The 12,570-nt window shown below is 45.2% G+C and overlaps 1 protein-coding gene across 1 annotated transcript in view; it reads left to right on the top strand.

Moving 5' to 3' along the window:
• Positions 1 to 12,570, top strand: part of LOC127586424 (latent-transforming growth factor beta-binding protein 1-like) — a 146,170-nt gene that overhangs the window by 116,285 nt on the left and 17,315 nt on the right. Inside the window, 4 exon segments of the mRNA XM_052044381.1 lie at positions 708 to 833; positions 2,158 to 2,286; positions 2,964 to 3,089; positions 5,488 to 5,631. Coding sequence (XP_051900341.1) covers positions 708 to 833; positions 2,158 to 2,286; positions 2,964 to 3,089; positions 5,488 to 5,631 — 525 coding nt within the window.

Below are 12,570 nucleotides of genomic sequence, written 5' to 3'. Positions count from 1 at the left end.
TTTTTGAGTTCTTGTGTTCAGTGGATCAGTTTAGCTTTCGGCATGATTCAAGGCATTTCCATTCTCTGGATCTGGTTAAGATCATTTGCTTGCAGTCAGCAACTGGTGAAATGGCCAAGAAAAGTCCTTCAACGATCAGCCCATTGCATGGTCTCCTGAACGGAACCATTTTAAAACGTGAAAAGGCAATGGAGGTGGGATAAGGGTCAAAGCAGAAATAACCACTTTCCCAAATGGCCCAAGATTCACAAAGCCTGAGATTCAGTTCTCTCTCAGATGGGAGAGATGAATGTGCGGAAATCACAGTATCACCACAGAATCTCACTGACAAGAGCTCCAATGGAAGGCTGCAGTGAGGATCACTGTAGAGGGAGTACAGTGAAAACCAAAAACAGCGTGACTGTGACTCTGTATGTGAGAGCAAAAGAGTGTCAGTGAATATGTGATCAATAATATGAGACTAGGTGGCACAGCGAGATTGTCATGGTAAGTGTATGAGATTGTCACGGTGACAGTGCAATGGAGAGAATATGTCCATGAGTGTTACAGCTACAGTAATTGAAAGTGAGAATGTAACAGTGAGTGACAGAGAAAGTGTAGTTCAATGACAAGCAGAGGTCTGACTGTGATGGTGATAAAATTGCCACTGTGAGAAGGTGGGTCTTCACTAACACTGGATTTTTTGCCTTCCACTGTCTGCTCCACAGATATAGACGAGTGCAGCAATGCCACGATCTGTGGACCGAATGCCTACTGTCAGAATGTGGCAGCATCATTCCAGTGTCACTGTGACCGCGGTTACCAGATGGCATCAGATGGCTCACGGTGTGTGGGTAAGCCCCATGGTGAGAGTGACTGAGAGTAACTGGCAGGGATCATTCATCAGTGGCAAGCGGTGACCAACGGTGAAACACTGGGTGATGTCCTGTGGTGCTGGTGTTGTGAGATGCTGTGAATCCCTGACACTTTCCACCTCTCTCTTTCTCAGTCTTCCTCCTCTCTCTTTCCCTCCTGCACTCTCTCCCCCTATATCTTTCGTCTCTCTCTCTCCCTCCCCATCTCTCACCCTGCTATTCCTCCAACTCTCTCCCCCTCTCAAAGTCTCCCTTTTCCTCCTTATCTGGTCCTTCCTGTCACTTTCCTTTTCTGTCCCTCCATCTCTCACCCCACTCTTTCTTCTGCCTCTCTCTCTCCCCTCTCATTCTCTCTCTCTCACTCCCTCCCTCTCCCTCTTCCTCTCCCTCCCTCCCTCCCTCCCTAACACCGTCTCCGTCCCTCTCTGTGGCTCACAGATGTCAATGAGTGTGCACTATAATGACTGGGCACCATGACAGAGGACACTGTTGGTTCCTGTGAGCCTGGATTCAGTGTTTGAGTAAGATGATCAGCACTTTCTCTGCTGTTGTTAATTGCTATTCTGAAACTGATCACAGCTCCAGTGACCCGAGTTCATTGCTGACCTTGGGTGCTGTCTGTGTGGACATGTTCTTCCTGTGATCACACGGATTTCCCCCAGATGCTCCAGTTTCCTTCTACACCCCAATGACAACCATACCATAGAACCATACAGCACAAAACAGGCCCTTCGGCCCACCATGTTGTGCCGTCCATCAAACCACCCTCACACTACCTAACCCCTTCCTCCCGCATATCCCTCCATCTCACATTCCTCCATAAGCCTATCCAACAAGCTCTTGAACCTGTCCAATGTATCTGCCTCCACCATCACCCCAGGCAGTGCATTCCATGCACCAACCACTCTCTGGGTGAAAAACCTCCCCCGACATCTCCCCTGAACCTCCCACCCATAACCTTAAAGCCATGCCCTCTTGTCTTGAGCATTGGTGCCCTGGGAAGGAGGCGCTGACTGTCTTTGTAGGTTAACCGGCCCCTGTAAATTGCCCCTAGTGTGTAGGTGAGTGAAAGAATCTGGCGATGATAGGGGTTGATAGGAATAAAATGGGATTAGAGTATTATTAATATGAACAGTTGTTTGATGGTCAGATTCAAGCCAGACCTGATTGTTAGATGCAGTATCTTGACCTGAAACATCGACATACAGCTTTTGCCTCTGTAGATGCTGCTTGATCCGCTGAGTTCTTCCAGCGATCTGTTTTTTGTTTGATTCTCAGTGGGTGTCCTGTTTCTGTTAAACAGATCTGGATGAGTGTGTGGAATACCCAACTATCTGTGGCTCCAAACGATGTGAGAACAGCCCCGGCTCCTTCCAGTGCATCACAGAGTGTGGTGTGGGATTCCTGCTGAGCCCTGCCCAGGACTGTATCGGTGAGTTGTCCCTCATCTCACAGCTCCCTCTCCTGGACACAGAGCTCTGCCTGTTAAACAATTTACAAACCTCAGTGATGGGGATGTTCCGTTTGTGTCTTTGCCCAGTTTGTTAAAGTAGGAACACTTTTTCAGAGAGCTTAACAGACTGACAGGACAGAGCATTAGAACATAAGGATGTTAACAAGCAGACAATGTCTTTATTTTACTGAAATCTCTTCCCAACCTCCCTTGCTGGTTTGTGGAGCCTCACTGCATCAGTTTAAATTGCAGCATGATTCAAGGCATTTCCATACTTTAGGAATCACCTTCAAGCTTTAGCTCAAGTTGGAGGAACTCATTAAGATCACTTGTCATTGGTTGCAGTCAGTGGCTGGTGAACTGGCCAAAGAAAGTCCAATGACAATCAGCCCAGTGCAGGGTGTCTGTCATGATGAGAGTGTGAGTTTGTCATGCTAAGTGTGTGAGACTGTCACGGTGACAGTGCAATGGAGAGAGTATGTCCGTGAGTGTTACAGCTATAGTAATTGAAAGTGAGAATGTAACAGTGAGCAACAGAGTAAGTGTGGTTCAGTGACAAGCAGAGGTCTGACTGTGATGGTGATAAAATGTACCACTGTGAGAAGTTGGGTCTGTGCTAACACTGGATTTCTTGCTTTCCACTGTCTGCTCCACAGATATAGACGAGTGCAGCAATACCACAATCTGTGGACCGAATGCCTACTGTCAGAATGTGGCAGCATCGTTCCAGTGTCACTGTGACCGCGGTTACCAGATGGCATCAGATGGCTCACGGTGTGTGGGTAAGCCCCATGGTGAGAGTGACTGAAAGTAATTGGCAGGGACTGACAGTGTTCAGGATCGTTCATGAGTGGCAAGCGGTGACCAACGGTGAAACATTGGGTGACCTCCTGTGGTGCTGGTGTTGTGATGTGATGGGAAACACCAACCCTAATAAAGTTGATCATAAATTGGAACCACTAGCACCACACATTGAATCATAGAATTGGACAGCAGAGAATGAGGCTGTTCAGCCTCCATGTCTTTGCTGGCTCTTTGCAACAACTTTGTAACCTGCCATTTGGAAGGTAGTCCTGCCTTTTTATTTTCTCACAACCCTATATATCTTTGTCCTTCCAATATTTATCCAATACTTTTTGATATTTCCTTTTGAATCTGCTTTCTTTCAAACAGTGAATTTCAGATCACATGAACCATCGTGGAAGGAGATGTGTCTTCATCTCCACTTTGCTTCCTAAGTTAGTTACTCGCTTCATGATTTGCAGCATCTCTTTCAAATCTCCCAAAATCTCTGCTCCTTCTGGATTGGTCCCTCACCAATAAGACTGTTTCAGTACATCCCCAAAGCCATGGCATCTTCCAAATGTCTGGGTTTCAGAGAGGGACAAAATCCTTCATCTAGAGCCCAACCCAGTGATTTATAAAGATTTCATGTTATTTCCTTGCTTTGGCACTCTGTACGCATGCATCAAAACCCATGATCCTGTCTGTCTCATTGCAGTCTTGCAATATGCACTGGCACCTTCAAAGATTTAGTTCCCTACCTTCCACCTTTTCTCTCTGTTCCTGCACCTCATAAAATTATATTAATCGCTCCAGATTCTGGCATCTGCGGTCTCTTGTGTCTCTGATACATTAATGTCATTCCAACCATACCTAGAAAATGTATCTCCAGCGTATCGTTGCTAAATTCCACCTCCCTGCCTGTCCATTTCACCCACCTCTGCCTCCTGAAGCCTTCACTGGCCTTCTCACTGCATGACGTTCTTGAGTTCCACGGAAATGATGCTTCTACCCAAGTCCACAATATTAGTGTTTATCAAAAGGACCAGTGATACCAATCCCAATCCCAGTGGCTCCACTCTTCCCCTCCTTCCTGACAACCATTGCTCAGTGCTCTGCTTCCATTTCCTGGCTCTGAATCCCTTAGGGTTCAGCTTTCGCTGGGACACACAGTAGAGTCGTAGTCATACAGCACGGAAACAGGACCTCCAGCCCAACTGGTCCTTGCCAACCAAGATTCCCATCTAAGCTAGTCCCATAGTAGCATCAACCAATTTGTTGCATGATTTACCTTTTAATTAATCTGTGCTGATTTTCAGTTATGATGATGAAGGAACCAGGGTTGGTCAGCAAGCTGCTGTGGCTAAGCCACTGACTGGTGTCTCCTGTTGATAATATACATATGTTCCATTGAAGCTCCTGGGTTGGGTCATGGGTTTAACATACAAACATAAGAACTGAGAGCAGAAGAAGGCTACTCAGACCTTTGAGCCCACTCTACCATTTAATAAGATCATGGGGGATCTGATAGTAACTGCATTCCCACCTCATCTTTCACTCCTTTGCTTATCCACAGTCTCTCAAGCTCGGTCATAAAAATATTTTTTGAACTGCTTCCTATACACTAAACATCCTTCCAAGTAAGGAGACTAATACTGGACACAATACTCCACATATGATCTTGCCAGTTACCTTTATAACTGAAGGAAAACCTCACAACTTTTGTATTCAATTCCCCCAGCAATAAACCATAACGTTCTGTTAGTTTTCCTAATTCCCCATTTTACCTGCCTATTAATATTTGGTGCATCATGCACTAAGACCCCCAGTTCCCTCTGCATCTCAGAGCTCTGCATCTCTCACCATTTAAATAATATATTCTGTTTTTATTTTTCCCACCAAAATGGGCATTTTCACATTTTCCCACATTATACTCCATTAGCCAGATCTTTGGCCATTTGCTTAACTTTTCAACATCTATTTGCAACCTTTGTATATCCTCTTCACAACTTACTCTCCGACTATCTTTGTGTCATGGAAAATTTAGAACTTTTCCTTCAGTGCCTTCCTCCAAGTCACTTAATTGTAAAAAGTTGAGGACCCAGCACCAATCCCTGTGGCACACCCCACTCACTGCTTCTTGCCAACCAGAAAATGAGCCATTTATGTCTATGTTTCCCGTGAGCCAGCCAATCTTCTATCCATGTCAATGTTACCTCCAACCCAGAGAGCTTTTATTTTCTGCAATAACCATTGACGCAGTCCAAGGATTGTTGACTGAGGTGAGTTGGAACAGTTCTTCATAAAAACGTCACGGAAATGAGTTAGTTTTGGCAGTCATGTTTGCTGCTCTGATTTCAATCGACACTTTACCAAGAAAATTTTCTCTCTTTGCAGATGTGAATGAGTGTGAGACCATGCAGGGTGTGTGTGACTCTGCGGCTTGCGAGAATGTACCTGGTTCATTCTTATGTATCTGCCTGGACGAAAAGGAAGAATTCGACCCCATAACAGGACGATGCAATAGTCCAGCTGTGCACGGTACTCTCCACTCTGTCTTCTAAAGACCTGCATAACATTTGTCCCCGCAGGAGTCTGTACTCCGGTTCACAGACACACATTGGTGATAGGTGCAGTCAGATTTACTCAAATGTCTGCACAAATGATAGAGAACATTGTTACAATAAAGCGGCCATCAGTTTGTGGATTTCAGCCGGCTCTCTTGTTCTAGGTCACTGTACACTGAGGCATTTCCTGTGATATTTATAGAGGCATTGGAAAAATTAGAGAGAAAGTTCTTTTGTAATATCAAAGCACAGATCAAGTGCAGCAAATATTAGGGAGATTAGGGAAAGGTGTAAAAACAACAGGGTTGTTGTCGTGGGTGACTTCAACTTTCTCAATATAGAGTGGAACCCCCTTAGTGCAGAAGGTTTAGACAGGGCAGAGGGTTTCTTAAGTGAGTATGTAGATAGTCCAATGAGAGGAGGGGCCATACTGGACCCGGTGTTGGGAAATGAGCCTGGCCAGGTGACTGACCTTTCAGTAGGAGAACAGTTAGGGAACAGTGGTCAAAACTCCTTAAGTTTTAAGATAGCTATAGATAAGGATAATTATGGACCTTGCGGGAGAGTATTAAATTGGAGGAGGGAAAATTATAAGACTATTAGTCAGACACTAGGGAGAGCTAACTGGGACCAGCTCTTTTTGGGCAAGTCCACATCTGACATGTGGAGGGTGTTTAAAGACCAACAACACATAGTACAGGATAGGTATGTTCCAGTAAGAAGGAAGGACAAGGATAGCAAGGATAGATAAAATCTTGGATGTTGAGAGAGGTGGCAAATTTTGTCAAGAAGTAAAAGGAAGTGTATGTAAGGTTTAGGAAGCTAACATCAAACAGGGCCCTTGAGAATTATAAAGAAGCTAGAAAATAACTCAAGAAGGGAATTAGGAGAGCCAGGAGGGGCCATGAAAAATCCTTGGCAAGTAGGATTAAAGAGAATCCCAAGGCATTCTATACATACATCAAGAACAAGAGGATAACTCTTGAGGTTAAGCTTAACTCTTGAGGGCAACCTCAAGGTTGCCACACAGGTTGATAAGAGTTGTTAAGAAGGCGTATGGAGTGTTGGCCTTCATTAGTCAGGGTATTGAGTTCAAGAGCCGCGAGATAATGTTGTAGCTTGATAAAACTCTGGTTAGACCACATTTGGAGTATTGTGTTCAGTTCTGGTTGCCTCATTATAGGAAGGATGTGGAAGCTTTAGAGAAGGTGCAGAGGAGATTTACCAGGATGCTGTCTGGATTAGAGAACATGTCTTACGAGGATAGGTTGAGTGAGCTAGGGCTTTTCTCTTTGGGGAGAAGGAGGATGAGAGGTGACTTGATAGAGGTGTACAAGATGATAAGAGGCATAGATTGAGTGGACAGTCAGAGACATTTTCCCAGGGCGAAATGGCTCACCTGAGGGGACGTAATTTTAAGGTGATTGGAGGAAGGTATAGGGGGATGTCAGAGCTAAGTTTTTTTTACACAGAGAGTGGTGGGTGTGTGGAACGCACTGCTGGCAGAGATGGTGAAGGCAGATACAGTAGGGACATTTAAGAGACTCTCAACTAGCCACATGAATGATAGAAAGATGGAGGGCTACGTGGTAGGGAAGGGTTAGATAGATCTGAGAGCGGGATAAAATGTCGGCACAACATTATGGGCCAAAGGGCCTGTATTGTGCTGTAATGTTCTATGATAACTAGGGAGAGGGTAGGTCCCCTCAAGGATAAAGGAGGAATTGTGCTTGGAGGCAGAGGACGTGGGGGAGGTCCTAAATGAGTACTTTGTGTCAGAATTTACCAAGAAGGAGGATAGTGAGATCAGTGTGGAGCTTGCTAATATGTTTGGGCATTCTGAGATAAAGAAGGAGGTAGTGTTGGGTCTCTTAAAGAACATTAAGGTGGATGTCCCCAGGGCTTGATGGCATATACCCCAGGTTATTGAGAGAGGCTAGAAATGAGATTGCTGGGGCCTTAACCAATATCTTCGCGTCCTCTCTAGCCACAGGCGAGGTCCCAGACGACTGGCAAGTGGCTAATGTTGTTCCATTATTTAAGAAGGGAAATAGGGATAATCCTGGAATCTGTGGACCAGTGAGTCTCATGTCAGTGGTAGGGAGGTTACGAGAGGAATCTTAGGGATTGGATTTATGAGCATTTGGAAAACCATGGCCTAATTAGGGACAGTCAGCATGGCTTTGTGCAGGGCAAGTCCTGTCTTACTAACTTGATTGAGTTTTTTGTGGAGGTGATAAAAGTGATTGACGAAGGTAAATGTGGATGTTGTCTACATGGACTTTAGTAAGGCGTTTGAAAAGGTCACTCATGGGAAGATCATCCAGAAGATTAAGATGCATAGGACCCTAACTCTAACCCCACGGTGACTTGGCCATTCTGATTCAGAATTGGCTTGCCCCTATAAGACAGAGGGTAGTGGTGGATTGGACTTATTCTGGCTGCAAGTCCATGACTAGTGATCACAAGATCACAAGACAAGGGAGCAGAAGCAGGCCATTCGGCCCATTGTCTGCTCCAAGGAAAAGGGAGAAAATGAGAAATGGGGGGGGGGGGGGGGGGGGGGTGGAAAAAAAAACAATTCTAATCCCAATTTCCGGTCTTATCCCCATATCCCTTGATACCCCAACCATTTAGATATCTATCTATCTCTTCCTTGAACGCCCCAGTGATCTGGCCTCCACTGCTGTACCTGGCAAGGAATTCCACAATTTAACCACCCTCTGGCTGAAGAAATTTCTCCTCATCTCTGTTTTGAAACTGTACCCTCTAATTCTAAGATTGTGTCCTCTGGTCCTGGACTCACCCACCAAGGGAAACAGCCTAGCCCACATCTACTCTGCCAGTCCTTTCAGCATTTTAAATGTTTCTATGAGATCCCCTCTCATTCTTCTGTACTCCAGTGAGTACGGTCCAAGAGCCGACAAATGCTCATCATATGTAAGCCCTTTCATTCCAGGAATCATCCTCGTAGATCTCCTCTGAACCCTCTCCAACATCAGCACATCCTTCCTAAGATATGGGGGCCCAAAACTGCGCACAGTATTCAAATAAGCCTCACTAGTGCCATGAAGAGCCTCATCAACACTTCCTTACTTTTATACACTATACCTCTCGACAATGAATGCCAACATAGCATTCACTTTCTTTACCACCGATCTGACCTGGTGGTTAACCTTTAAGGTATCCTGCTCAAGTACCCCCAAGTCCCTTTGTACTTCTGTACTTTGAATTTTCTCTCCTTCTAGATAATAATCTGCCCGTTTATTTCTGTTTCCAAAGTGTACAACTGCACATTTCTCAACATTGAATCTCATCTGCCATTTCCTTGCCCATTCTCCTAAACTATCTAGGTCTCTCTGCAAACTTCCTGTCTCCTCAATACTCCCTACTCCTCCACCTATCTTGGTGTCATCCGCAAACTTAGCCACAAAACCATTTACTCCATCATCCAAATCATTAATGTACAAGGTAAAAAGGAGCAGCCCCAACACCGACCCCTGCGGAACACCACTAGTAACTGGTAGCCAACCAGAACAAGATCCTTTTATTTCCACCCTTTGCTTCCTGCCAGCCAGCCAATGCTCCACCCATTCTGTTATCCTACCTGTAATTCCATGACCTCTCATCTTATTAATGAGTCTCTTATGAGGCACCTTGTCAAAGGCCGTTTGAAAGTCTAAATACACAACATCTACCACCTCTCCCTTATCCACCCTACCTGTGATTTCTTCAAAAAACTCCAATAGGTTGGACAGGCAGGATCTTCCCTTCACAAAACCATGTTGGCTAGGACCTATCTTGCCTTGCACCTCTAGGTATTCCGTAACCCCATCCTTGAGGATAGATTCCAATAACTTTCCCACCACTGACGTCAGACTAATAGGTCTGTAATTCCTTTATGCTGCCTCCCTCCTTTCTTATACAGCGGAACTACATTTGCGACCCTCCAGTCCTCCGGAACCATGTCAGAATCTATCGATTCCTGGAAAATTATCACCAATGCCTCCGCTATCTCTAAAAGCCACCTCCTTCAGAACCCGGGGATGCACCTCATCCGGTCCGGCAGACTTATCAGTCTTTAGCCCATTTAGTTTTCTAGCACCTTCTCTCTAGTAATCTTAACTGAACTCAGTTCCATTTCGTGAGACTCCTGACTAACCGGCACATTGCTGATGTCCTCTACAGTGAAGACCGATGCAAAATACTCATTCAATTCCTCTGCCATCTCTTTATCGTCCATTATAATATCTCCTGCACCGTTATCAATTGGTCCTATATCAACCCGTGTCCGTCTTTTACTCCTTATATATTTAAAAAAAACTCTTAGTATCCTTTCGAATATTATCCGCCAACTTCCTTTCATAATTCATCTTTTCTTTCCTAACGACCTTCTTAGTTTCTCTCTGCAGGTTTTTAAAAGTTTCCCAGTCTTCTGTTTTCCCACTAATTTTTGCTTCTTTGTACGCCGTCCCTTTTGCTTTTATTTTAGCCTTCACCTCTCTCGTTATCCACATTTGTGCCTTTTTTCCATTCAAAACCTTCTTTTTTCTTGGAATATATCTATCCTGCACTTTCCTTATTTCCTGTAGAAATTCCTTCCATTTCTCCTCCGCCGTCCGTCCAGCTAGCTTACTCTTCCAATCAATTTGGGCCAACTCCTCTCTCACACCATTGTAATTTGCTTTGTTCCACTGATATATCAATACACCAGTTATCAGCTTCTCCTTCTCAAACTTGAAACTGAACTCAATCATATTGTGATCACTGGGTCCCAGTGGTTCCTTTACCTTTAGTTCCCTAATCACCTCTGGTTCATTACACAGTACCCAATCCAAAACAGCCGATCCCTTGGTGGGCTCATCAACAAGTTGCTCCAAAAAACCGTCCCGTAGACATTCCACAAACTCACTCTCCTGGAGTTTCTACTGCCTTGCTGGATTTCCCAGTCCACCTTCATGTTAAAATCCCCCATAATTATCTTCACATTGTCACTCCGGCATGCTTTTTCTATCTCAAACTGCAATTTATCGTCCACTTCCTGACTGCTATTTGGGGGCCTATATATAACTGCTACTATTGTCCTTTTACCCTTGCTATTTCTTCGCTCCACCCATAAGGATTCCACCTCTTCTGACCCAATGTCCTTCCTTTCTATTGATTTTATATCGCTACTAACCATCATGGCCACACCACCCCCTCTGCCTATCCGCCTATCCTCCCTATACACTGTGTACCCCTGGACATTCAGTTCCCAATCACGTCCATCATGAAGCCATGACTCGGTGATTGCCACAATGTCGTATTTATTAACCTGTAGTTGTGCCACTAGGTCATCTACTTTATTCCTAATGCTACGCGCATTTAAATATAGTACATTTAGTCCAGTATCTGCTATTGATTTTGTTGTACTTCTATTGTTCAGCAGATTATCCTGACTTTTCACATGTCTATCCTTCTTGCCATCTTCACTACACACTATCTTAGACATGTTTCTATATACCTCATCCTCTATCCGAACATCCTGTATCCTAACATCCTGATTTGTTGTACTTCTATTATTCACCAAATTATCCTGACTTCTCACCTGCCTGTCTTTCTGCCATCCTCACTGCACACTGTCTTGGACTTGTTTCTATAAACTTCCTCCCTTACCCTAGCATCTTGTATCCTAACATCCTGGTTTCCATCTCCCCACCAGATTAGTTTAAACCCTCCCCAACAGCTAAATTAAACATTCCCGCCAGGATATTGGACCCTTTGGAGTTTAGGTGCAACCCATCTTCAGCGAATAGGTCATGCCTCCCCCAAAAAGGTCCCAATTAATCCAAAAATCTGAAGCCCTGCCCCCTGCACCAGTCACTCAGCCACGCATTCATCTGCCAGAGCTGTCTATTCTTTCTACCATTGGCACGTGGCACTGGTAGTAATCCTGAGATTACCACCCTTGAGGTCCTACTTCTCAACCTTCTCCCTAACGCCTTGTATTCCTCCTTCAGGACGTCTTCTCTTTTTCTACTTATGTCATTGGTACCTACATGTACCAAGACTTCTGGCTGCTCACCCTCTCCTCTCAGAATATTCTGGACCCGGTCCGTGATATCCCGTACCCTGGCACCAGGGAGGCAACACACCATCCAAGATTCACTGTCGGTTTCACAGAATCTGCTATCCGTACCCCTTACTATAGAATCCCCAATAACCACTGCATTTCGCTTTCTCCGCTGGACCACAGTACCAGGCATGGTGCCAAGGTCCCGATTGCTGAGGTCTTCCTCTATCAGGTCATCCTCTCCAACCGAATCTAAAATAAGATACCGGTTTTTGAGGGGGACCGCCACAGAGGTACTGTCTACAAACTCTTTATAACTCCCTAATCAGCCGAAGGTCATCGAGCTGCTGCTCCAGACTCTCAATCCATTCCTTGAGGAGCCGCATCTCAGTGCACTTTGCGCAGATGTAGTTATCGGGGAGTCTGGTAGTCTCCCAGGGTCCCCACATCTGACACTCCAAACATAAGACCAACCCCAGATGCATACTGCTGAATACCACTGAGGTCAACAAATAAACTAATAACTTACCCCTCTCTATAAATCTCGCCTCTTACCCGGTCTCGCCGAAGCCCGTTGAGCCAAAGCCCAAACCACTCTGCTCCCTCTCACTCCGCTGCCCGCTCCGACGCTGCCCACTGGATATGGTGGTCTTCTTTTTAAATCGCCCGCACACTTCCAAGTGACGTCACGTGCCTGCGCAGTCACTCGCCGCTATCCCGAACGCTAGAAAGAAAAAAAAACTCACTCCTCGTTAATTTCCGGCACTCTCCGCTCTCTCGTCGCTGTTCCGCAGGGATCCGTACTGGGACATCTGCTGTTTGTGATATATGTAAATGACCTGGATGAAAATGTAGATGGGT

The sequence above is a fragment of the Pristis pectinata genome, chromosome 35, assembly GCF_009764475.1.
Source record: "Pristis pectinata isolate sPriPec2 chromosome 35, sPriPec2.1.pri, whole genome shotgun sequence".
NCBI classification, from domain to species: Eukaryota; Metazoa; Chordata; class Chondrichthyes; order Rhinopristiformes; family Pristidae; genus Pristis; species Pristis pectinata.
This window is presented reverse-complemented; position numbering and strand designations above follow the sequence as displayed.